The 26792-nt window shown below is 40.4% G+C and overlaps 1 protein-coding gene and 1 non-coding gene across 2 annotated transcripts in view; one reads left to right on the forward strand and one right to left on the reverse strand.

Moving 5' to 3' along the window:
* Positions 1 to 26792, forward strand: part of CHRNA2 (cholinergic receptor nicotinic alpha 2 subunit) — a 99040-nt gene that overhangs the window by 62720 nt on the left and 9528 nt on the right. Inside the window, exon 6 of the mRNA XM_066594722.1 lies at positions 12879 to 13917. Coding sequence (XP_066450819.1) covers positions 12879 to 13917 — 1039 coding nt within the window. The remainder of the gene's footprint in view (positions 1 to 12878; positions 13918 to 26792) is intronic.
* On the reverse strand, positions 3239 to 3347 carry LOC136594079 (U6 spliceosomal RNA). Its single transcript, XR_010788494.1, has one exon. It is a non-coding gene; the product is annotated as a U6 spliceosomal RNA (small nuclear RNA).

Below are 26792 nucleotides of genomic sequence, written 5' to 3' on the forward strand. Positions count from 1 at the left end.
GTCTCCATTCAGTAGTTATAGTCATAATACTATGTAACTCTAGCCCGGATGCTCTGATAGATGAAAGCTTGTATTGCGCTCTGTCGCAGGTGGCGGTGTGACAACAGGTTCGGGATGGCGCAGCAGCTGACAGACGAACACAGAGGCCAGAATTTTTCATAAAATTAATAATTTTACTGAACTGGAACTTGGTGAATATTTCCACTCAGTACTTGGATGTTACATAATAACTCTTACTGGGGCTTCACACTAATAGGTTGCCCCAATACAGTTGGGCAAGGCACTTCACACACTACATAGCTATCTGTTTAATCCATAGTGCTGCATGCTTTATTTATGTAGGTCCACGGGACACAGGAAATTTGTGGCCTCAATGCCCCGTAGGAGCCCTCTGAGCAGCATACGCACTGTCTCTCTCATTTACACATACGTTTAGAGCTCCGCCCACTCACAGGCTCCTCGCACCGTAGGTGGGCAAGGTACTTTAAATATAACTTCCATCACATAACTTCTCTATTACACATATCACCTCTGTAAAGTGTCTTGCCATTCTTGTTCATGTCCATCATTAACCCCTGCATAACCAATACACATCCTTAACTTCCGGATGCCCGCTACAAACATCAACACATAATAAACCCTCAAAGTAATGGCCACATCCATCACAGTCTGCAAGGTCTATAAAGTTTGTGCACAGTAAGTCAGTCAGTTGAGGTCGGCCTCACGTGTCTGGCATCTTTGCAACCCGGCTGTCCTCCTCCGGGACCGAGTCCGGTGTGGGAAGGGGGCCTGTGTATTTTTACGATCGTCTCAATTCACCAGCTTCGGCCTCCATCATCCGAGCCTCTTAATACTATGTTGCACCCCCCCCCCCCAAGTGTGGGGACACTATTCCGGTTGCAATTCTTAAATGGCCACCACCACGTGATCTCAGGCCTCTCTTCTGCCTGCTAGGCCTCTGCTGGGTGCTTCTGCTCCTGTGACTCAGTCCTCTTTATATCAAACCCACAGACCTGTTAGTGACCTTGTAGGTTCCGGCACTGGGGGTCTTACCCCTCATTTTCCCCTATGGAGGGAGAAGGTATTCTGGGCAGTGCCATGCTATCCACATCACTATCCATATCATCATGGTGGATGACCCCTCTGTACACAGTCCCTGTTAGGCTTAGACATAATGGCTCTGTACCGCGCTTTACATCATGGCACCTTGAGCCATGAACAGCTCTTATCCTTCCCTCTCCAGCCATGGCTAACGCTGTCGGAGGGAGCTACAACACAGCGCCAGCAACTGCTATATCACTGACTGTAGTATCTCTCCCCGCTCCTGATTGAGTACTGGACCATAGGGGGCGAGGCTTATGGCACAGCCATTGGCGGCAGATTCTGAGTGGCTGAGCTACTTACATCATAGGGGAAGGTGCAAGGCTCCCCACTTACACACTCGTCCATCTCTGGCACAAGATGGGGTATTCAGGGATCCCAGTCTTATTGGACAAGATATCTTTATGCTATACCCATACTGGCGATAACGATCTGCTATGGAGGAAATAAGTTGTAGTAAACTTAAATCTCTATAGGATTCTGTTACTTATTTTAATAGTAGCTGCCCACACATGTTAAACCAGAAGGAAGAAAGAAAGCGCTGAGTGACTCCTGGTAAGGATGTGGTCCAAATGGTGAAAGTGGTTTTTAGGAGATATTTAATAGGGTCCAAATACGGTCACCGTAGGTAACGGGGCACCAAAATGCTAACCGTGAAAGTAATAAACCACAGGCTTAACCCTTCTAGCGTAAAGCACATTCAGATGAGGGCATCGACCCGATTCGTCTTGATTGATTAAATGAATTGATTAACAGCCAGCACATATAATGCGATTCAGGGACGCAGCCCCTTCCTCAGAAATGGCGCAGTAGAGCACTAATAATACAATGTATAAAGAAAGAGTTAATTAAAATAGTAGACAGATGAGAAGAAAAATAAAAATCAGGCGCAATTATAAACAAAGTACATTGTGCTTCTTAATGGGGAATCTGAGCCATAAATACAGTTATAATCCATGAGATGCGGGCGATCAGTAATTGTGCAAAAGATCATAACTGTATGAAGGAGTTACATAAAATGACGTAAAAGATCATCAGTGATGGAGATTAAAGAAAAATGTATACCGTAATAATGAAGACAGGTTCGTTATTGGAAAACGTGTCAAGTAGATTCACTGATTAAGGAGAGATGAATGTATCGCTGAAGTGAAGCGATGAGGAATCCATGATGGCAGAATGGATAATGTGCGAACCATTTCGTCCGAGCGAGCGATGCCAGAAATATCAGATACACTTCTTTTTGGTTTAAACATTAATAGAAGGCGATGATGATGATGATGATGATGATGATGATGATAAAGGACGTCCGGCCGTCTGGATGAGATGAAAATATATATATATTTTTTTTTTTTCCAATAGCTTTTTTTAGTGAAGGAGCAGCAAGTGTACGAGACCTCTGAATACACATCGTCATTTCAGTAGAGATCGCATTAACATACATTCATACAACTCTCTAAGAACATAATGAGTCTTATCTCTTCTCTTAACTGTAACCCTTTCCAATCCAATTTGTATCCTGGTTTTCCTAGGGGGCTTACTCTTCTTCTGCCATTATACAACAGCGCTATCTGCTGGCTAAAGCCAGTACTGCATGAGGTGACACGTTAGATAGCCTCCGACAGCAGAGAGTCTGGCAGTATACAGTAAGAGAACCTCGATGAACGTCTTCCAACATCGGAGCTGTACAGCCTTAAATGATAATGTTTTAAGAGGTCAGACAGTGGATTGGAAAGGGTTAAAGGCCCATTTAGACACAAAGATAATGGCTGAAAAGATGGCTGTTGAGCGGTCATTGTGCATAAACTGCTAATTGGTACTAATGCCTTTTAGTACCAATTAGCAGTGTGTGAGGCGGCGGGAGCTATAGTCAGGAAACAGACCACCCGCTGTTCGCTGAATACTTTTGCTTTGTCCTGCTGGGAAGGCTGACAGCTGGGACAATGTAATCAGCTGTTATCAGCACTCCCTGAGCAGAGCACAGCGTGCGGTCTGTCTTATCAGCTCTTCTGCTGAACCACGGATTTCAGGCAGAACTAAATTCCATCGTTCTGCAGAAAACTGAAAGATGGGCACATTTAGAGACAACGATTATCAGATTTTGAGCGATAATCGCTATGTTTTAATGGTTTGCATAGTTAAAAATATGGAATGCTTCACGAACTTGCGTGTCATCCTTGCGCAGGGGCCGTGACAATCTTCTCCGTATCGTTCCGATTTTAGTATATGTGCCGCCGAAGCGAAGACAATGGGATTTGTTACAGATGGACATTATTTTCTTGTCCTTCTGTTATTGACGCTCCCCGATCTTATTCTGACCTTGACATTAGTCCATCATCATCATCATCGCCTTTTATTAAGAAGTCTCAGTTATTAGTTTATTTCGCATCGCTCCCTCGGACGAGATGCTTCTCACATTATCCGTTCTGCCATCCTGGATTCCTCGTCGCTTCACTTCACTGATGCATTCATTTCTTCCTAATCGCTAAATGTACTTGACGTGTTTTCCAATAACGAAGCGGCTTTCATTATTATGATCTTCCATCACTGATGATCTTTTCTGTAACTACTTCATACATTTATGATCGTTTGCACAATTACTGATCGCCCGCATCATGATTAATATATTTATTGATCATGTGACCAATGAAGAGGCGAAATGTACTTTGTTTAGTATTATTTTTTCTGTCTCTCTACTTTCTTAATTTACTGTTTTTCTTTAATTTCTTTCTACATTGTATTATTAGTACTCTATCGCACCATTTCTGAGGAAGGGGCTGCGTCCCTGAATCGGGTCATTCTCATCATCTGAATGAGCTTCCCACTTGAAGGGTTGCACATAGAGTCCGCTACTTTTCACGGTTTACACATGTTAAAGGGGTTTTCCAGGCAGTGCTGGCTATCACATCAAGGATACCACGGGGTCAGAGCGAAAGCCACTGCTCCGACCCTTGTGTAGTGATCGATGCTCGTAATTGTAGGCGCAGCTCTCACTGAAGTCAATGACAGCTGCGATGGAATTGCAGGCTGGAGTCCCATTAGTTTCAATGAGAGCTGCACCTGCAATTACAAGCGCTGGCCACTATGCAGGGGTTGGAGCAGCAGCTTCCACTCCGACACTGGTGTATCCCTGCTGTAACAGCTGGCGCTGCCTGGAAAACCCCTTTAAAATTAACACTGTGGGGCAGATTTGCTATTCAACACAAATTGCACCAGAAAACTGTCTTCCATGATCTGCGCCACTTCTACTATGTGTTTTTAGACACTTTTGAACACTTTTCGGTCTAGTTTGAAAAGGGGCATGTTTTGTGTAGAGTGGCTGGGGTGTAAATTGCACCAAATATTGTGCCAAACTTTTGCCCCAAGTTTTGACATGAACTACTCCAACTAAAAGGTCTAACATTTGGACAGTATTAGTAAATAACCCCCATTGTCTTCATGAGATAACCAATTCCATATGTTCTAATTAAAGGGGTTCTGCCAAGATTGCAAGTTACCCTGTATGCCCTTATGGGGGATAGCTTTCAGATCGGTGCTGATCTGACTGCTAGAATCCCCACCGAACCTTAGAACCGGCCATCCAAAGCACCCGGGAAGGAGGGCTGCAGCCGCTGCACATGAGCATGGCTACACCATTCATCTCAATGGGAATTTGAAATGAGTGGAGCACCATTTTTGGAATAGGTGGGGGTTCCAGAGGTTGTACCACCACCGATCTGAAATGTATCCTATCCTGTGGATACTGGGTGGCACGACCCCTTTAAAACATATAGATATTAAAGAGGTGTCCCCTAAATTAGGACCTCAATTATGAGCCAGAGCAGATAGGCAGCTCTCCCTTTGGTAGATCCAGTTGTCTATCTATGACTTGGCCAACCACTCGGTTGAACACCTGCTGACGGGGCTCAGTGCCTGACAAAGACAGTTGGGATTTATCGGATTAGGCAGTTGACCAAACCTGGAAGTCTATTATGTGATCAGCATGTCCACCTTTAGATTGGCTCTTCCGCTGGCATATTGAAGGCCTTGTATGTGTTGGCTGGAGTGGTGCAAGCCCATAAATGGTGGTAATTACTCCTTTTCCTATTCTTCACCCCTATGATGAGCTAGGGATCATGGTTTATCCTTTAAGCCCATTACATACCATGCACGGAGACTTAGTTTTTTCCGAAGAGGAATGAATTGCCTTCATCTATCGAATGTCACATTAATTTAGTGGTTTAATGAGTTGGGATCACTGAGAGCAGCCGTGAAGCCTGTCAATTCCTTTCAGAGATGGTGTTTTGCATAACAAAGCAATTATCCTGCTAGGCCGGCTTGCCATACATTTAGCAGACGTAATAATCCATCATGGCATATTTGTGTTGTAGCGAAGGTGCTGATTGCCAAGGTATCAGAGAATGCAGCTTGGCGGGCGCCTATAACCCGGCATTGTGTTGTATAGAGGGATTCATTGCTCTATTGTCTGCTACCAGCATTAATACGCTGCAGTGCACTCTTCATTAAGGAGGAACCATTAGGCTCAGCCTTCGTTTAGATGCCACAGGTGATTGGGTTGTCAAGTGGCCCTGGAACTTGGGGCCCGGGAGCTGAACTAGACGAGTCAGTAGGAAGTAGAAACAATCAGGAGGCATACACCACATAATGATGATATATTTCTTTGCATCGCTGCGTTCAAGGTCTCATAACTAGAGATGAGTGAGCATTGCCCTTAGCGAGTACCTGCCCGCTTGGAAGAAAAGATTCGGCTGCCGGCGGCGGGCAGGGAGCTGCGGGGGAGAGCAGGGAGGAACGGAGGGGAGATCTCTCTCTCCCCCCGCTCCACCCTGCTCACCGCCACAACTCACCTGTCCCCCGCGCCGGCAGACGAACCTCTTCTTCCGAGCGGGCAGGTACTCGCTAAGGACAATGCTCGATCGAGTAATTGTTCTTAGCGAGTATGCTCGCTCATCTCTACTCATAACTTTTTTCATTTTTCCATGGACGGAGCTCTGTGGCGGCTTGTTTGTTGTGTGCTGAGCTGTAGTTGTTATTGGTACCATTTTGGTGCATTTGTAAGTTTTTTGATCACTTTTATTCTTTTTTTTGGGGGAGACAAAATGATCAAAAAAAAAGTATTTTGGCTCTGATTTAAAAAGCATTTTTTTTACAGAGTTTGCGTGATAAAAAATGGGTTCATTTATGGGTAATTATGGATGCGGCAATAGCAAACATGTTTGTTAACATTTATATTGAGCAAAGAGGGGAAAGTGTGCAAAAAAAAGTTTTCTCGTATTTTTTTTCTTAGATTTTTTTTTTCCTATTTGTATTTTATTTTTTGTTACATTTTTGTATGTCCTTGTCTGGGACTTGAAGCCCTGATACTATGATGGCACTGATAATGCATTGCCGTTAGAGATGAGCGAACGTGCTCGTTAAGAGCAATTACTCGATCGAGCATCGCTTTTTTCAAGTAACTGCCTAATCGGGCGAAAAGATCGGGGGGGGGGGGGGGCGCCGGGGGGTGAGTGGGAAGGGGGGTGGGAGTGGGGAGGAAACAGAGAGAGAAATTCCCTCTGCTCCCCTCTGCTACGCCCCGCTCCACCACGCCGCCTCCCGGCGCCCCACGAATCTTTTCGTCCGAGTAGGCAGTTTCTCGAAAAAAGCGATGCTCGATCGAGTAATTGTCCTAAACGAGCCCGTTCGCTCATCTCTAATTGCAGTACTTCTGATCTCGCTTGCGTGAACTTACGTTCATATACTTAAATGAATAACTGAAGGGTAACCGTGTCATGCAGTGTAGACAACAAACTGTTTTGGCACTATTATGTATTCCTGACTACAACTAACGCCTGCATGTAATATGTTATGCATAGCCCCGAATAACAATATTCCCCCTCTGTATAGGACATGTACAACATATGGTAGATACAATAAATTGAACTTCAATCCAGTGTATTGAAACTATAACAGTGGCTTAGTGCGCAGAGGTAGCAAATAACGGTGGATTTTCAAAGGCTCCGATGTTATTGCTCAATAATCCCAGACTTGATTCTGACAAAAGTCACAGTCGCAGTTCTTCACTAAATATTCAAGCCATTATTAGTGTCCAAATGAATATTGTCTTTCCATAATAGTTTATATCTCCCTACACTTTCAGCAGGAATGTTTAGTCCCTTAAAAGTGACTATTAGTGTTCACATGATTCAACTTTCAATGAGGATGGCCTCACTTACGACCCAATGCTGAAGAACTCTGGTATGTCCTTTCCTGGTCCAATGGCATTGTAATACACTCTTGGGAACCCTTGTGTCTTCAAGCTGCTTGGGATATTGACAATCTCTCACTCGATGAAGCCAGAAGAGCGAGTGCGCCACAGTCGAACAATCCTCCATTCTTTCAATAATGCAGCCCCTGTGGTGCAACGGCAAGTCCTTACACTCTTCTCAGCCCTTCTAGTCTCACAGCGCCTCTTGTGCATCTCAATGGCTCTGTCTCTGTTGTCCAACTTCTCTCCTTCCCCACACACCGGTGTATGCAATCTCCCCCTGGTGATGTAGGAACACTTCTTTATAGATGGCCCTAGAAGCTCTGAGTTAGTTCTAGGGGGAAGTCAGGGCAGTCTCTATCATGGAGGCAGAACTGAGGCAATGACATGCTACTCATTTCACTGCTGTCATCATTGGGGGGTGCAGAGCCTCTTCCTATAGCGCGTCCCACAGTGCTTCCAGTTCACGCTGACACTGTTGTCCCCATCACGCTGAGCGCCTGTCACTCTATGTTCTGCAGCATATGGACGAGTTTATGAAAATTTCATCCATTTTGCTACTACTGTGGATTTTCCATGCTGAGGATTTCCAAGGTAAATCCGCCTCGTGTGAACATAGCTTAATGAGGAGTACTTGGAAGCTCTTCCCCCTTACAATTCAACTCCAGCGCACACACCAAATTGGGCTATCCACTCCTTCCTACTTAAGCCCAACGTCTCTACAGGTTCTCCTCCTTACTATAGCTCCTGGGTCCATATAAAGCAGCTGTAACAAGGCCCCACAACCACTATATTACATTTACAACACTAGTGTCTGTTGGCTCCCATAAAGGTACAACTGCAGCCACCTACAGTCTTACTTTTACTGTACTGATTTTCATGGGGTTGTCATACAAAATGGACATCAAAGGGGCAAACTACTGCAAATATACCCAAAGTGGCATTTCTAATTTCTGGTTTTTGCAGGCCTTTGTGGGTGAATGGCTTAAAGGAGTTGTCCAGTTGTACTATTGATGGCTTATCTGTAGGATAAACTGTTAGTTGTATATCAGTCTGATGTCTAGGACCTCCGCTGATCTGCTGTTCGACAGGCCAGTGTGCTCATGCACTGAGCTAATTTAGGCAGGAAACAGCTCCATTCTCTCTGCAGTGGAGGTGTAGCGGCCCAGTATATGCTCTCCTGGCCCCCTCCATACTGTCATACATACTGTCATATGTCTTATGTAGATGCTCTGGGTATTATTGTATCTTGATGCCACCCGGAGTTCCTGGTGGAGCCAAGATTGACAGGGGGGTGGTGCCCCTTGATTGGTTGCAGAGGGTGTTAGGCAGCAGGTCCTGCAATGCCAGTAAAGATGGATAGAAAAGGCATACAGCGGGCGACGACGTATGAGAACGTACGACAAATTGCCTTCCCCGGTGGCATACGAGAACACAGAATGCCCTTCACTGTTGAACCGATGCGCACCGTCGGAAGCAGGGAGCCCAAACCGAACTCACTGTTGTTTTCCATCATGGACCACTGATGCAGCCGCCGGCCAGGGCAGAGGTGTGAAGCGGCGGTGGGGACGGAGGCGTGAGGCGGCAGCGGGGACGGAGAGTTGAGCGGGCGGCCCGGAGCGTAGCATGCATGCCAGATATGCCATCCGGAATGGAGCACACATGCTGCAACGTCTGCATAGATGTGTCCCAGCGCTGCAGCCTTACCCTGAGGGTTACTATAGTTCTTAGGCTTTCATTATCACCTGAACATGTTGCCATCTTACAGCGGTAATATGGCAGCATTTAGAGGTAATAATGTAAGCCTAAGAACTATAGTAACCCTGTAGCGCTGGGACAAATCAATCCATACTGTGCTGCTAGGACCTTTGTGCCTTCACCCTATCGAGAGTTGGGGGTGTGAGAGGGGCTTTCCTCCTGTCAAACCTCTAGCTTCCGGTGGCGTCAAGATACAATAATACCAATGCACTGTGGAAAACTGTTTTGTCATTCTCTTATGTGTATTGCACGGCTGCAGCAAATGATGGGCTAATGTCTGAGTATGAGTGAGGTTACAAAAGTGAGTGTTTGTGAGCAGGAAAAGAGTTCCATGTCTTCTGGAGTCGTAGTCAGGAGGCCCAGTTGCATGGGGGCACCTTCAACCCTCATGTATTACAGATGGAGGAGGAGGAGAGATTTCCCAAGCACAAGGATCAGCATGAGCAGTAAGTGAGCCCCAGAGAGAGAGAGAGAGAGCGTGAGCCAGCCTTAAGTCTTTTCTACCCAGTGCAGAGGTACTCCTTTTTTTCTTTGCAATTGTTCACACTCCAGCGTTCTGAAGTCTCGGTCCTGCAGAGTGGAGGTACTCATCTACAATTGGCACACACACAGGCGTCCTGAAGTCTTGGATCGCTGTGTGGAGGTACTCGTCTTAAAGTTTGTCTGTATATATTCCTAATTCTACCTCCACGTGGAATACTGTCTATTTTGCCTTGTACCGTTGGAGCAGTTATCAAGTAAAGCTATTTCCAGGGCATGACCGTTCCCGGGGACCTGAGATACTATATTACTGTCTGTGGCTCAGTTATTTTTTCGCCGATGTTCATGCCAGTGGGTGCCAGAATGGTGGCATCACCTGTGACAACCCCTTCACCTGACCTAATGTTTATTGGGCATCCCCAGGCCGGGGGTGTCCGGAAGAGGCTTAGCGCTGCTCTGGCCTTTGCTGCAAGCGTCCCTTCGGGAGGGAGCATGGTAAGTGCCTCCATGACAAGCCAGCATATTGCCCTCCCAGCTCTTCAGCGCATGTCATGTGTCTGTGGTCACCCTACGGAATGCTGCAGCCAGGCTTTGTATTGCAAGCACAATTTACATTCACTTCAATGAGCACTTTGCCTGCAATACCAAGCCTGGCCACCACCTTGAGTATGGAGCTGTCTTCTTCCTGTAGAAATCAGCTCAGTCCATGAGCACACCAATCCGGTAAACAGCTGATCAGCAGGAGTGCCAAGCAGCAGACCCCTGCCGACTAACTGTCGATGACCTACTCTACAGCCAGAGGTGTAACTTAAAGGTGCTGTTACCCAGTGCAAAATCTATAACAGGGACCCCCAACTATAACGGTCATTTATAGTATTAGTCTCCTCTAATGGGGGAGAGAGACAATATTGGCCCCTTAAGGTCCATAGGCCCAGGTGCAACTGCATCCTCTGCAGCCCTTGTGGTTGCGTCCCTGCATATAACTACTTGTCTTATTGCATTAAAGATGTGTATTATGTCTTCTCTATACTGTGGCTTTCCAGCTGTCTCAAAACTACAACTCCCAGCATGCCGCAGATTGGTCACAGATTAGAGACTGATGTTCTGCTGTACACATTCTTCTAATCTTGGACACACCTTTAAGGAAACAGTCTGGGCAAAACTGATATGCCTCCTTTATGGACTGAAGGGGCAGAGCATGCTTCTCTCCTTGGTGTTATGCCCCACCCCCGAGGTTCTGTACCAACCATAAAACTATATAGAAGTTTTGTCCATAATAATAATATTTTTTGGCTCTTATTGCTGTTCATAATGGTCATAACTAAGCAGAGGGCATCTACATTTTTGTTATTAGTCCTTATGGGTACTTGCCGTACCTTTCCAGTTAGACTCTTTCAGTGCTTTTTACTTTTGCCTTTGGACCCTGCAGTTACTGAGACATTAGGCAATTTTGGGCTAATCCAACATAGAGGTAGAAAGTCTTGACTATTGGAATCCAGGTCAATTTTGTTACTTTTTGTGTCCTTCAATATGTTTTTGTACTTTTTTTCTTTTCCTCCTTGCACCACGGGGCTCTCTGCCCTTGCCATACAATTTTTATCCTGGACTTTTTTTTAATGTATTCACCACTCTAGGTATTAACCACCGAGCATTGTAATATCGACTCCCGACGGTTGCAGTAATAGAAAATGACCCATGCTATTTGGAAATTGATTTTTGTTTCCCAGTTATTTCAATCCTAGAGACAACTTTGTCTCTCAACGCAAATTGGTTAATTTTCGGAAAACCTCATTTTGTTCCTTCCGACTCAACTGTGATTTATAAATCAGCAGATCCCGTGCTGCTTAAAATAAGTGGCCGGGAATAGTTCTTTTATAGATAAGAAATTACGTCCTGAAAAAAAAAAATAATTAGGAGAAAATGGTTTACTGCACGCCAGAAAGTGAGATAAAAACAATTTTATCCATGAAGAGATTACAGAAAAAAAGAGACAAAAAAATGCAATGTTCGTTGCCTCTACCCACTGTCGGAATGGGTTTCCTTGGGCCAACTTTAGGAAATTATTGTGAGGGCCCACCTTCCAGAATTTAATATCTCCCAGGTCCGGCAAACTCCCTGTCAGATGCTGCATGTTTTGACCACCACTCCCAGGGTCGGGCGCATATATAGAACTCTATAACACTGCAGGCTTAGGTAACGCAGACTAGCTGTATGTATGGTAGTATACGGTACTTTAAAATAAAGCAGTTACTATATAATCAGATTACAGTGCAGTTACCTCCAGAGATCACAGGTGGCATCTTCTTTCATTGGTTATGTCCAATTTTCCTTTTCTTCTCTCTGGGCCCAGACCATCATGAAGACTTCCTCCAGACACGACTCAATTTACACATGCTCTCGGCCCCTTTTCTCAGTTTTTTCTTATAGTAATAATGCTCCCCGTCAGTGCACCCACTAAATAATAGCACCACCTCAGTGGCCCCTTTAAGTGTAAGCACACCATCTGTAGACCCACTTAGTAATATTGCCTCTTCTATGGCCCTATTTAGTAATAGTGCCCCTTCTGTTGTCCTTATTAGTAATAGTACCCCCTCTGTGACCCCACTTAGTAATAGTGCCCCTTCTATGGCCCCACTTTGTAATAGTGCCTTTTCTGTGGCTCCTTTTAGAAATAATGAACCTCTGTTGTCCCTCTTTGTTTTTTTGGCAGCTGGGCACTATTACTGCCACCAGCAGTAGAAGCATGTTCTCACTTACACAGTACCACTGGCTGATGCTTCATAGCTCTTAACATAACCTAACTACATCATCTGCTATCAGACTACAATAAGCACTGGAGATGGGGGAGGAGACAGGATAGGCACTACTAAGAGCTGCATGGTGTCACGTGATTGTGATTGAGAAGATGCTTCTACTCTTGTTGGCTGGAGTTTTGGGATCTGGGATGGGCAAGCTTGCAATAGAACGAAGGGGACAGGCCAATCGATCTCAGGCCACCTTGTCCTATGGCCTGATAGCAGCTGCACTGTCTACATCTCCTGCCCAGCTCACACCGGAGGGTACTCGGGTCCTCCATTGGGCCAATACGACACTTTTACATGTTATTGGATACAGACTCTCAACACGCAACTTTTTTATTATCCCAAAAAAAGTATGAGACTCTTTTTTGGGGTATAGCGGGCAGTATTATAGTAGTTACCATATATTTTGTACATAGAGAAAGTAGTGCTGATGTTTCTATGGGTGTACTAAAATGTTTCTGTTGATAGATTTTTTTTTTCCCCTTTTCCCACAGTGCAGACGGGGAGTTTGCTATAACCCACATGACTAAAGCTCACCTTTTTCACAACGGGAAGGTACAGTGGGTCCCTCCAGCGATCTACAAGAGCTCCTGCAGCATTGATGTGACCTTCTTCCCTTTTGACCAGCAGAACTGCAAGATGAAATTTGGCTCTTGGACATATGACAAAGCCAACATCGACTTGGAGAGCATGGAGCGAAACGTGGACCTAAAGGATTACTGGGAGAGTGGGGAGTGGGCCATAGTCAACGCTGTTGGGACGTACAATACTAAGAAGTACGATTGCTGCACTGAGATCTACCCCGACATCACCTATTACTTTATCATTCGGAGGTTGCCCTTGTTCTACACCATTAATTTAATCATCCCATGTCTTCTGATCTCCTGCCTTACCATCTTGGTCTTCTATCTTCCATCGGACTGCGGGGAGAAGATCACTTTGTGCATCTCTGTACTTTTATCCCTTACTGTGTTCCTCCTGCTGATTACGGAGATCATTCCCTCCACCTCACTGGTGATCCCATTAATTGGAGAATACTTGCTCTTCACCATGATCTTCGTTACACTCTCCATAGTCATCACAGTGTTTGTATTGAATGTCCACCACCGGTCGCCTAGTACTCACAAGATGCCTCTTTGGGTACGTTCAGTCTTTCTAGATCACATACCCAGGTGGCTGTTCATGAAGAGGCCACCAGCTCCTGTAGAGGAGATTTTTAGTCAATACGACCCGCCAGAACTTAAACTCAGCACATCCAAATATTGGATGGAAACAGATGTGGATGAGAAGTGGGGAGAACCTGAGGCTGAGATGCCACCTTGCCACTTGCACCACATCTCCAGCCACAACCACAACCTTCAGTATCGTTATGACTATAACCACCCTGTGCCTGGGGGGCAGTGTCAAACCCCTCGTCAGAGCAAAGCAGAGAATGTTGAATCTAATTTCTTACTCTCCCCTAGTATTTTAAAAGCTTTAGAAGGAGTTCACTACATAGCAGACCACCTGCGGGCTGAAGATGCTGACTTTTCCGTAAGTAGGACTCTTTCTTGACCCATAATTGTTGTGTATTGGATGACAGGCTTTAGATATTCAGGTCCTGAGATGTAATACTATGGTGCTGATATAGTACAGCAGAGTTCATTTGTAATACAAGGGATTGGGGAGGTTGGAGTAGGTGGCTGATGTCTTTCTCTTTTTGTGTCACTTGAACATGGTTTCTTATTTCTCTAGTGTGTCATAGTGAAACCGTCTACACCCGGCTTTACTGTTTCCTGGCTATGATGTTGGATAGTGCACCCCAAACTAATATTCCAAGTTCAAATTTACATTTACTAGCCCATAATTCCTATTGGGTCCAACAAATTTTGCAATAAAACAGTCTTAGGCCTTAGTCACACGGGCGTTTTTTCACGCGATTTGCGCATCGCATGACGGATGCGCATGCGCAAATCGCGTGACCGGCGCCGAAAAATCGGCCCAAAAATCGCCCGAAAATCTGCTCCTAGCCGCGTTTCATTAGAAACGGGCCGGAGCTGTCCAGCGCATTGCATTCAATGGAGCCGGCAATACAGCGGCTCCATTGAATGCAAGCGCTGCGGGCGTGCGCGGGGTTAATTGTCGGGAAGGGGTTAAATATATAACCCCTTACCTGCAATGCATCCTTAAATGTGAAAAAATAAAAAAAAAGGATGTACTCACCTGCTCCCGGCAGCTGGAGATCCCGGCGGTCGGCCTGCAGTGGGTGTGAAGGAGGTGTGACTCAGGCTTGCCCCTGATTGGCTCAGCGCTGAGCCAATCAGAAGCAAGTCTCAGTCACACCCATTCATGAATTCATGAATGGGTGTGACTGAGCTCAGCCTCTGATTGGCTCAGGCTGAGCCAATCAGGGGCAAGCCTGAGTCACACCTCCTTCACACCCACTGCAGGCCGACCGCTGGGATCTCCAGCTGCCGGGAGCAGGTGAGAACATCCTTTTTTTTTATTTTTTCACATTTAAGGATGCATTGCAGGTAAGGGGTTATATATTTAACCCCTTCCCGACAATTAACCCCGCGCACGCCGGCAGCCCATTGCTTTCAATGGAGCGGCTGTATTGCCGCTCCATTGAATTCAATGGGCAAACATCGTTCTTCTCTGCCACAGCTGTTCCAGCTGTGGCAGAGAAGAATGATTTGTCTTCTATATGTTCTCAATGGGGTCGGCGCTGCTGCCGCCGGCCCCGTTGAGCGCATATAGAGAAGAGAACAGGAATCGCAGATCGCAGATAGGTGCGATCTGCGATTTCTGTTCTCTAATTTATCGGACGAGCGCATAAAAAGCGCTCATGTGTCCGATACCATTGCAAAGCAATGGTTTTAAAAAGTCGCCGGACGCATGCGCATGCGCAAATCGCGGCAATAAACGCCCGTGTGACTAAGCCCTTAGCATGGTTCCTAATCCATTCGGGAAGCAGGAAAGGGGAATTCCCTAATGCCGAATAGCTCCATGTCTGGACGGAACCGAACAGCCCGGAAGCACCCCACTAGCTATAATGGGGTTTGCCCGCTTTCTGCCCAGCTACCCGGATTTTACATAGAAGAAAAAGTGCCGCATGCCGTGCTTTTTCTTCCCGGACTATGAGGCAGATCTGTGATGGAACCTCCGGCGAGAGGATCTGACGCACTTGTGTAATCGGCCTTAGTGCGTGTAATGATGGTTCTTTATCACCACTACTTAGTGCTGTTGCCTATCTCTTCTCTAGCCGCTTGCTGTTGTTTTGAGGATCTCCTGACACAGTTGGGGCGGAGTGCTAACTCGCTAGGCTTGATCTCTGTCTCTCAGATGGCATTGGCTTGTATCGCTAAATGATCTAGCACTTTGCCTTTTTGCGCCACTCCAGTGTGCCTCACCATCTCCAAGTTGCTGCATTAGCCAAGTGCACAAATATCTAAACTCGCCCATGCCCACTAGTTTTGGATACATTACTTTGGGGTCTTTGTATGGTGGGAATTTCCAGCAGCTGCTTTCAACAGCATGTCCAGCCATGTGGAGGAACCATCAGTTCTACACTTAGAGGGAACCAGTCATCAAGGTTTTACAATGCAATCCACGATAAACTTTTAACAACGCCGCTAATGAGATTTCCTTCTCACTAATTAGTTTTGTAATCCGATCCCCGCTACCTTTACAGTTTCAAGCTTTCCCACGCTGTATTTAAATGAGTTGAAGTTTTTTCTCTCAGTGCCGCGCCGCCACGTCCCTGATCTTGATTGGCATGCATACTGATTTCCTGTCTTCGCTGTAATCCCACGTAGCGAATCTGGCCTGGTCCTCAGCTCTCTCTTACTTACTAAGACTTCAGTAGTGTGTTGAGCATCACTACTCTCACATTCATCTGACTTTGGAGCAATGGTACTCGAGGGCCATGAGCAGTACACTGCGGAAGTTACAGCTTGTGTCTTGCATTTGTCAATGCGAATGGGTGCTTAGCTTCTACGTACATCGCAAATTGATTACAAATCTTACCGCAAACACAGGCGACGAACCACAGGTCAACAATTCACCATCACCACATATTGAATATATCCTTGTACATAGGGGGCAGTATTATAGTAGTTATATTCTTGTACATAGGAGCAGTATTATAGTAGTTATATTCTTGTACATAGGGGGCAGTATTATAGTAGTTATATTCTTGTACATAGGAGGCAGTATTTTAGTAGTTATATTCTTGTACATAGGAGCAGTATTATAATAGGTATATTCTTGTACATAGGGAGCAGTATTATTGTAGTTATAGTCTTGTACATAAGGGGGCAGTATTATAGTAGTTATATTGTTTACAAAGGAGGCAGTATTATTGTAGTTATAGTCTTGTACATAGGGGGGCAGTATTATAGTAGTTATATTCTTGTACATAGGGGGGCAGTATTATAGTAGTTATATTGTTGTACATAGGAGGCAGTATTATAGAAGTTATATTCTTGTACATAGGGGGCAGTATTATAGTAGTTATATTCTTGTACATAGGGGGCAGTATTATAGTAGTTATATTCTTGTACATAGGGGGGCAGTATTATAGTAGTTATATTGTTGTACATAGGAGGCAGTATTATAGTAGTTATATTCTTGTACATAGGAGGCAGTATTATAGTAGTTATATTGTTGTACATAGGGGGCAGTATTATAGTAGTTATATTCTTGTACATAGTAGGCCGTATTATAGTAGTTATATTCTTGTACATAGGGAGCAGTACTATAGTAGTTATATTCTTGTACATAGGGAGCAGTATTATTGTAGTTATAGTCATGTACATAGGGGGGCAGTAGTATAGTAGTTATATTGTTGTACATAGGAGGCAGTATTATAGTAGTTATATTCTTGTACATAGGGGGCAGTATTATAGTAGTTATATTCTTGTACATAGTAGGCCGTATTATAGTAGTTATATTCTTGTACATAGGGAGCAGTACTATAGTAGTTATATTCTTGTACATAGGGAGCAGTATTATTGTAGTTATAGTCATGTACATAGGGGGGCAGTAGTATAGTAGTTATATTGTTGTACATAGGAGGCAGTATTATAGTAGTTATATTCTTGTACATAGGGGGTAGTATTATAGTAGTTATATTCTTGTACATAGGAGGCAGTATTTTAGTAGTTATATTCTTGTACATAGGAGCAGTATTATAATAGTTATATTCTTGTACATAGGGAGCAGTATTATTGTAGTTATAGTCTTGTACATAAGGGGGCAGTATTATAGTAGTTATATTGTTTACAAAGGAGGCAGTATTATTGTAGTTATAGTCTTGTACATAGGGGGGCAGTATTATAGTAGTTATATTCTTGTACATAGGGGGCAGTATTATAGTAGTTATATTCTTGTACATAGGGGGGCAGTATTATAGTAGTTATATTGTTGTACATAGGAGGCAGTATTATAGAAGTTATATTCTTGTACATAGGGGGCAGTATTATAGTAGTTATATTCTTGTACATAGGGGGCAGTATTATAGTAGTTATATTCTTGTACATAGGGGGGCAGTATTATAGTAGTTATATTGTTGTACATAGGAGGCAGTATTATAGTAGTTATATTCTTGTACATAGGAGGCAGTATTATAGTAGTTATATTCTTGTACATAGGGGGCAGTATTATAGTAGTTATATTCTTGTACATAGTAGGCCGTATTATAGTAGTTATATTCTTGTACATAGGGAGCAGTACTATAGTAGTTATATTCTTGTACATAGGGAGCAGTATTATTGTAGTTATAGTCATGTACATAGGGGGGCAGTAGTATAGTAGTTATATTGTTGTACATAGGAGGCAGTATTATAGTAGTTATATTCTTGTACATAGGGGTAGTATTATAGTAGTTATATTCTTGTACATAGGGGGCAGTATTATAGTAGTTATATTCTTGTACATAGGGGGCAGTATTATAGTAGTTATATTCTTGTACATAGCAGCAGTATTATAATAGTTATATTCTTGTACATAGGAGACAGTATTATAGTAGTTATATTCTTGTACATAGGAGGCAGTATTATAGTAGTTATATTCTTGTACATAGGAGGCAGTATTATAGTAGTTATATTCTTGTACATAGGAGCAGTATTATAGTAGATATATTCTTGTACATAGGAGGCAGTATTATAGTAGTTATATTCTTGTACATAGGAGCAGTATTATAGTAGTTAAAATCTTGTACATAGGAGCAGTATTATAGTAGTTATATTCTTGTACATAGGGATCAGTATTACAGTAGTTATATTCTTGTACATAGGAGCAGTATTATAGTAGATATATTCTTGTACATAGGGGGCAGTATTATAGTAGTTATATTCTTGTACATAGGGAGCAGTATTATAGTAGATATATTCTTGTACATAGGGGGCAGTATTATAGTAGTTATATTCTTGAACATAGGAGGCAGTATTTTAGTAGTTATATTCTTGTACATAGGAGCAGTATTATAGTAGTTATATTCTTGTACATAGGGAGCAGTATTATTGTAGTTATAGTCTTGTACATAAGGGGGCAGTATTATAGTAGTTATATTGTTGTACAAAGGAGGCAGTATTATTGTAGTTATAGTCTTGTACATAGGGGGCAGTATTATAGTAGTTATATTCTTGTACATAGGGGGCAGTATTATAGTAGTTATATTCTTGTACATAGGGGGGCAGTATTATAGTAGTTATATTGTTGTACATAGGAGGCAGTATTATAGTAGTTATATTCTTGTACATAGGGGGCAGTATTATAGTAGTTATATTCTTGTACATAGGGGGCAGTATTATAGTAGTTATATTCTTGTACATAGGGGGGCAGTATTATAGTAGTTATATTGTTGTACATAGGAGGCAGTATTATAGTAGTTATATTCTTGTACATAGGAGGCAGTATTATAGTAGTTATATTCTTGTACATAGGGGGCAGTATTATAGTAGTTATATTCTTGTACATAGTAGGCCGTATTATAGTAGTTATATTCTTGTACATAGGGAGCAGTACTATAGTAGTTATATTCTTGTACATAGGGAGCAGTATTATTGTAGTTATAGTCATGTACATAGGGGGGCAGTAGTATAGTAGTTATATTGTTGTACATAGGAGGCAGTATTATAGTAGTTATATTCTTGTACATAGGGGGTAGTATTATAGTAGTTATATTCTTGTACATAGGAGGCAGTATTTTAGTAGTTATATTCTTGTACATAGGAGCAGTATTATAGTAGTTATATTCTTGTACATAGGGAGCAGTATTATTGTAGTTATAGTCTTGTACATAAGGGGGCAGTATTATAGTAGTTATATTGTTTACTAAGGAGGCAGTATTATTGTAGTTATAGTCTTGTACATAGGGGGGCAGTATTATAGTAGTTATATTCTTGTACATAGGGGGCAGTATTATAGTAGTTATATTCTTGTACATAGGGGGGCAGTATTATAGTAGTTATATTCTTGTACATAGGAGGCAGTATTATAGAAGTTATATTCTTGTACATAGGGGGCAGTATTATAGTAGTTATATTCTTGTACATAGGGGGCAGTATTATAGTAGTTATATTCTTGTACATAGGGGGGCAGTATTATAGTAGTTATATTGTTGTACATAGGAGGCAGTATTATAGTAGTTATATTCTTGTACATAGGAGGCAGTATTATAGTAGTTATATTCTTGTACATAGGGGGCAGTATTATAGTAGTTATATTCTTGTACATAGGGGGCAGTATTATAGTAGATATATTCTTGTACATAGGGGGCAGTATTATAGTAGTTATATTCTTGTACATAGGAGGCAGTATTTTAGTAGTTATATTCTTGTACATAGGGAGCAGTATTATTGTAGTTATAGTCATGTACATAGGGGGGCAGTAGTATAGTAGTTATATTGTTGTACATAGGAGGCAGTATTATAGTAGTTATATTCTTGTACATAGGGGGTAGTATTATAGTAGTTATATTCTTGTACATAGGGGGCAGTATTATAGTAGTTATATTCTTGTACATAGGGGGGCAGTATTATGGTAGTTATATTATTGTACATAGGAGGCAGTATTATAGAAGTTATATTCTTGTACATAGGGGGTAGTATTATAGTAGTTATATTCTTGTACATAGGAGGCAGTATTTTAGTAATTATATTCTTGTACATAGGAGCAGTATTATAGTAGTTATATTCTTGTACATAGGGAGCAGTATTATTGTAGTTATAGTCTTGTACATAAGGGGGCAGTATTATAGTAGTTATATTGTTTACAAAGGAGGCAGTATTATTGTAGTTATAGTCTTGTACATAGGGGGGCAGTATTATAGTAGTTATATTCTTGTACATAGGGGGCAGTATTATAGTAGTTATATTCTTGTACATAGGGGGGCAGTATTATAGTAGTTATATTGTTGTACATAGGAGGCAGTATTATAGAAGTTATATTCTTGTACATAGGGGGCAGTATTATAGTAGTTATATTCTTGTACATAGGGGGCAGTATTATAGTAGTTATATTCTTGTACATAGGGGGGCAGTATTATAGTAGTTATATTGTTGTACATAGGAGGCAGTATTATAGTAGTTATATTCTTGTACATAGGAGGCAGTATTATAGTAGTTATATTCTTGTACATAGGGGGCAGTATTATAGTAGTTATATTCTTGTACATAGTAGGCCGTATTATAGTAGTTATATTCTTGTACATAGGGAGCAGTACTATAGTAGTTATATTCTTGTACATAGGGAGCAGTATTATTGTAGTTATAGTCATGTACATAGGGGGGCAGTAGTATAGTAGTTATATTGTTGTACATAGGAGGCAGTATTATAGTAGTTATATTCTTGTACATAGGGGTAGTATTATAGTAGTTATATTCTTGTACATAGGAGGCAGTATTATAGTAGTTATATTCTTGTACATAGGGGGCAGTATTATAGTAGTTATATTCTTGTACATAGCAGCAGTATTATAATAGTTATATTCTTGTACATAGGAGACAGTATTATAGTAGTTATATTCTTGTACATAGGAGCAGTATTATAGTAGTTATATTCTTGTACATAGGAGGCAGTATTATAGTAGTTATATTCTTGTACATAGGAGCAGTATTATAGTAGATATATTCTTGTACATAGGAGGCAGTATTATAGTAGTTATATTCTTGTACATAGGAGCAGTAGTATAGTAGTTAAAATCTTGTACATAGGAGCAGTATTATAGTAGTTATATTCTTCTACATAGGGATCAGTATTACAGTAGTTATATTCTTGTACATAGGAGCAGTATTATAGTAGATTTATTCTTGTACATAGGGGGCAGTATTATAGTAGTTATATTCTTGTACATAGGGAGCAGTATTATAGTAGATATATTCTTGTACATAGGGGGCAGTATTATAGTAGTTATATTCTTGTACATAGGAGGCAGTATTTTAGTAGTTATATTCTTGTACATAGGGAGCAGTATTATTGTAGTTATAGTCATGTACATAGGGGGGCAGTAGTATAGTAGTTATATTGTTGTACATAGGAGGCAGTATTATAGTAGTTATATTCTTGTACATAGGGGGTAGTATTATAGTAGTTATATTCTTGTACATAGGAGGCAGTATTTTAGTAGTTATATTCTTGTACATAGGAGCAGTATTATAATAGTTATATTCTTGTACATAGGGAGCAGTATTATTGTAGTTATAGTCTTGTACATAAGGGGGCAGTATTATAGTAGTTATATTGTTTACAAAGGACACAGTATTATTGTAGTTATAGTCTTGTACATAGGGGGGCAGTATTATAGTAGTTATATTCTTGTACATAGGGGGCAGTATTATAGTAGTTATATTCTTGTACATAGGGGGGCAGTATTATAGTAGTTATATTGTTGTACATAGGAGGCAGTATTATAGAAGTTATATTCTTGTACATAGGGGGCAGTATTATAGTAGTTATATTCTTGTACATAGGGGGCAGTATTATAGTAGTTATATTCTTGTACATAGGGGGGCAGTATTATAGTAGTTATATTGTTGTACATAGGAGGCAGTATTATAGTAGTTATATTCTTGTACATAGGAGGCAGTATTATAGTAGTTATATTCTTGTACATAGGGGGCAGTATTATAGTAGTTATATTCTTGTACATAGTAGGCCGTATTATACTAGTTATATTCTTGTACATAGGGAGCAGTACTATAGTAGTTATATTCTTGTACATAGGGAGCAGTATTATTGTAGTTATAGTCATGTACATAGGGGGGCAGTAGTATAGTAGTTATATTGTTGTACATAGGAGGCAGTATTATAGTAGTTATATTCTTGTACATAGGGGTAGTATTATAGTAGTTATATTCTTGTACATAGGGGGCAGTATTATAGTAGTTATATTCTTGTACATAGGGGGCAGTATTATAGTAGTTATATTCTTGTACATAGCAGCAGTATTATAATAGTTATATTCTTGTACATAGGAGACAGTATTATAGTAGTTATATTCTTGTACATAGGAGGCAGTATTATAGTAGTTATATTCTTGTACATAGGAGGCAGTATTATAGTAGTTATATTCTTGTACATAGGAGCAGTATTATAGCAGATATATTCTTGTACATAGGAGGCAGTATTATAGTAGTTATATTCTTGTACATAGGAGCAGTATTATAGTAGTTAAAATCTTGTACATAGGAGCAGTATTATAGTAGTTATATTCTTGTACATAGGGATCAGTATTACAGTAGTTATATTCTTGTACATAGGAGCAGTATTATAGTAGTTATATTCTTGTACATAGGGGGCAGTATTATAGTAGTTATATTCTTGTACATAGGGAGCAGTATTATAGTAGATATATTCTTGTACATAGGGGGCAGTATTATAGTAGTTATATTCTTGAACATAGGAGGCAGTATTTTAGTAGTTATATTCTTGTACATAGGAGCAGTATTATAGTAGTTATATTCTTGTACATAGGGAGCAGTATTATTGTAGATATAGTCTTGTACATAAGGGGGCAGTATTATAGTAGTTATATTGTTGTACAAAGGAGGCAGTATTGTTGTAGTTATAGTCTTGTACATAGGGGGCAGTATTATAGTAGTTATATTCTTGTACATAGGGGGCAGTATTATAGTAGTTATATTCTTGTACATAGGGGGGCAGTATTATAGTAGTTATATTGTTGTACATAGGAGGCAGTATTATAGTAGTTATATTCTTGTACATAGGCGGCAGTATTATAGTAGTTATATTCTTGTACATAGGGGGCAGTATTATAGTAGTTATATTCTTGTACATAGGGGGGCAGTATTATAGTAGTTATATTGTTGTACATAGGAGGCAGTATTATAGAAGTTATATTCTTGTACATAGGGGGCAGTATTATAGTAGTTATATTCTTGTACATAGGGGGCAGTATTATAGTAGTTATATTCTTGTACATAGGGGGGCAGTATTATAGTAGTTATATTGTTGTACATAGGAGGCAGTATTATAGTAGTTATATTCTTGTACATAGGGAGCAGTACTATAGTAGTTATATTCTTGTACATAGGGAGCAGTATTATTGTAGTTATAGTCATGTACATAGGGGGGCAGTATTATAGTAGTTATATTGTTGTACATAGGAGGCAGTATTATAGTAGTTATATTCTTGTACATAGGGGGTAGTATTATAGTAGTTATATTCTTGTACATAGGGGGCAGTATTATAGTAGTTATATTCTTGTACATAGGGGGCAGTATTATAGTAGTTATATTCTTGTACATAGCAGCAGTATTATAATAGTTATATTCTTGTACATAGGAGACAGTATTATAGTAGTTATATTCTTGTACATAGGAGCAGTATTATAGTAGTTATATTCTTGTACATAGGAGGCAGTATTATAGTAGTTATATTCTTGTACATAGGAGCAGTATTATAGTAGTTATATTCTTGTACATAGGAGACAGTATTATAGTAGTTATATTCTTGTACATAGGGAGCAGTATTATAGCAGCTATATTCTTGTACATAGCAGCAGTATTATAATAGTTATATTCTTGTACATATGGGAGCAGTATTATAGTTCTTATATTTTTGTACATAGGGGGCAGTATTATAGTAGTTATATTCTTGTACATAGGAGCAGTATTATAGTAGTTATTTTCTTGTACATAGGGGGCAGTATTATAGTAGTTATATTCTTGTACATAGGGGGCAATTTTATAGTAGTTATATTCTTGTACATAGGAGCAGTATTATAGCAGTTATATTATTGTACATAGGGATCAGTATTACAGTAGTTATATTCTTGTACATAGGAGCAGTATTATAGTAGTTATATTCTTGTACCTAGGGGGCAGTATTATAGTAATTATATTCTTGTACATAGGGGGCAGTTTTATAGTAATTATATTCTTGTACATAGGGATCAGTATTACAGAAGTTATATTCTTGTACATAGGAGCAGTATTATAGTAGATATATTCTTGTACATAGGAGGCAGTATTATAGTAGTTATATTCTTGTACATAGGAGCAGTATTATAGTAGTTATATTCTTGTACATAGGGAGCAGTATTATTGTAGTTATAGTCTTGTACATAAGGGGGCAGTATTATAGTAGTTATATTGTTGTACAAAGGAAGCAGTATTATTGTAGTTATAGCCTTGTACATAGGGGGGCAGTATTATAGTAGTTATATTGTTGTACATAGGAGGCAGTATTATAGTAGTTATATTCTTGTACATAGGAGGCAGTATTATAGTAGTTATATTCTTGTACATAGGGGGCAGTATTATAGTAGTTATATTCTTGTACATAGTAGGCCGTATTATAGTAGTTGTATTCTTGTACATAGGGAGCAGTACTATAGTAGTTATATTCTTGTACATAGGGAGCAGTATTATTGTAGTTATAGTCTTGTACATAGGGGGGCAGTAGTATAGTAGTTATATTGTTGTACATAGGAGGCAGTATTATAGTAGTTATATTCTTGTACATAGGGGGCAGTATTATAGTAGTTATATTCTTGTACATAGGGGGCAGTATTATAGTAGTTATATTCTTGTACATAGGGGGCAGTATTATAGTAGTTATATTCTTGTACATAGTAGGCAGTACTATAATAGTTATATTCTTGTACATAGAACGCAGTATTACAGTAGTTATATTCTTGTACATAGGACGCAATATTATAGTAGTTATATGCTTGTACATAGGAGGCAGTATTATAGTAGATATATTCTTGTACATAGAGGGCAGTATTACAGTATTTGTATTCTTGTACATAGGGGGCAGTATTATAGTAGTTATATTCTTGTACATAGGGGGCAGTATTATAGTAGTTATATTCTTGTACATAGGAGGCAGTATTATGGTAGTTATATTCTTGTATATAGGAGCAGTATTATAGTAGTTATATTCTTGCACATAGGGATCAGTATTTTAGTAGTTATATTCTTGTACATAGGAGCAGTATTATAGTAGTTATATTCTTGTACATAGGAGGCAGTATTATAGTAGTTATAATCTTGTACATAGAAGCAGTATTATAGTAGTTATAATCTTGTACATAAAAGCAGTATTATAGTAGTTATATTCTTGTACATAGGGGGCAGTATTATAGTAGTTATATTCTTGTACATAGAGGGCAGTATTATAGTAGTTATATTCTTGTACATAGACGGCAGTATTATGGTAGTTATATTCTTGTACATAGAGGGCAGTATTATAGTAGTTATATTATTGTACATAGGAGACAGTATTATAGTAGTTATATTCTTGTACATAGGGGGCAGTATTATAGTAGTTATATTCTTGTACATAGGGATCAGTATTATAGTAGTTATATTCTTGTACATAGGAGCAGTATTATAGTAGTTATATTCTTGTACATAGGGGGCAGTATTATAGTAGTTATATTCTTGTACATAGGGGGCAATATTATAGTAGTTATATTCTTGTACATAGGAGCAGTATTATTGTAGTTATATTCTTGTACATAGGGATCAGTATTACAGTAGTTATATTCTTGTACATAGGAGCAGTATTATAGTAGATATATTCTTGTACATAGGAGGCAGTATTATAGTAGTTATATTCTTGTACATAGGAGCAGTATTATAGTAGGTAAAATCTTGTACATAGGAGCAGTATTATAGTAGTTATATTCTTGTACATAGGGATCAGTATTACAGTAGTTATATTCTTGTACATAGGAGCAGTATTATAGTAGATATATTCTTGTACATAGGGGGCAGTATTATAGTAGTTATATTCTTGTACATAGGGAGCAGTATTATAGTAGATATATTCTTGTACATAGGGGGCAGTATTATAGTAGTTATATTCTTGTACATAGGAGGCAGTATTTTAGTAGTTATATTCTTGTACATAGGAGCAGTATTATAGTAGTTATATTCTTGTACATAGGGAGCAG

The sequence above is a fragment of the Eleutherodactylus coqui genome, chromosome 1, assembly GCF_035609145.1.
Source record: "Eleutherodactylus coqui strain aEleCoq1 chromosome 1, aEleCoq1.hap1, whole genome shotgun sequence".
NCBI classification, from domain to species: domain Eukaryota; kingdom Metazoa; phylum Chordata; class Amphibia; order Anura; family Eleutherodactylidae; genus Eleutherodactylus; species Eleutherodactylus coqui.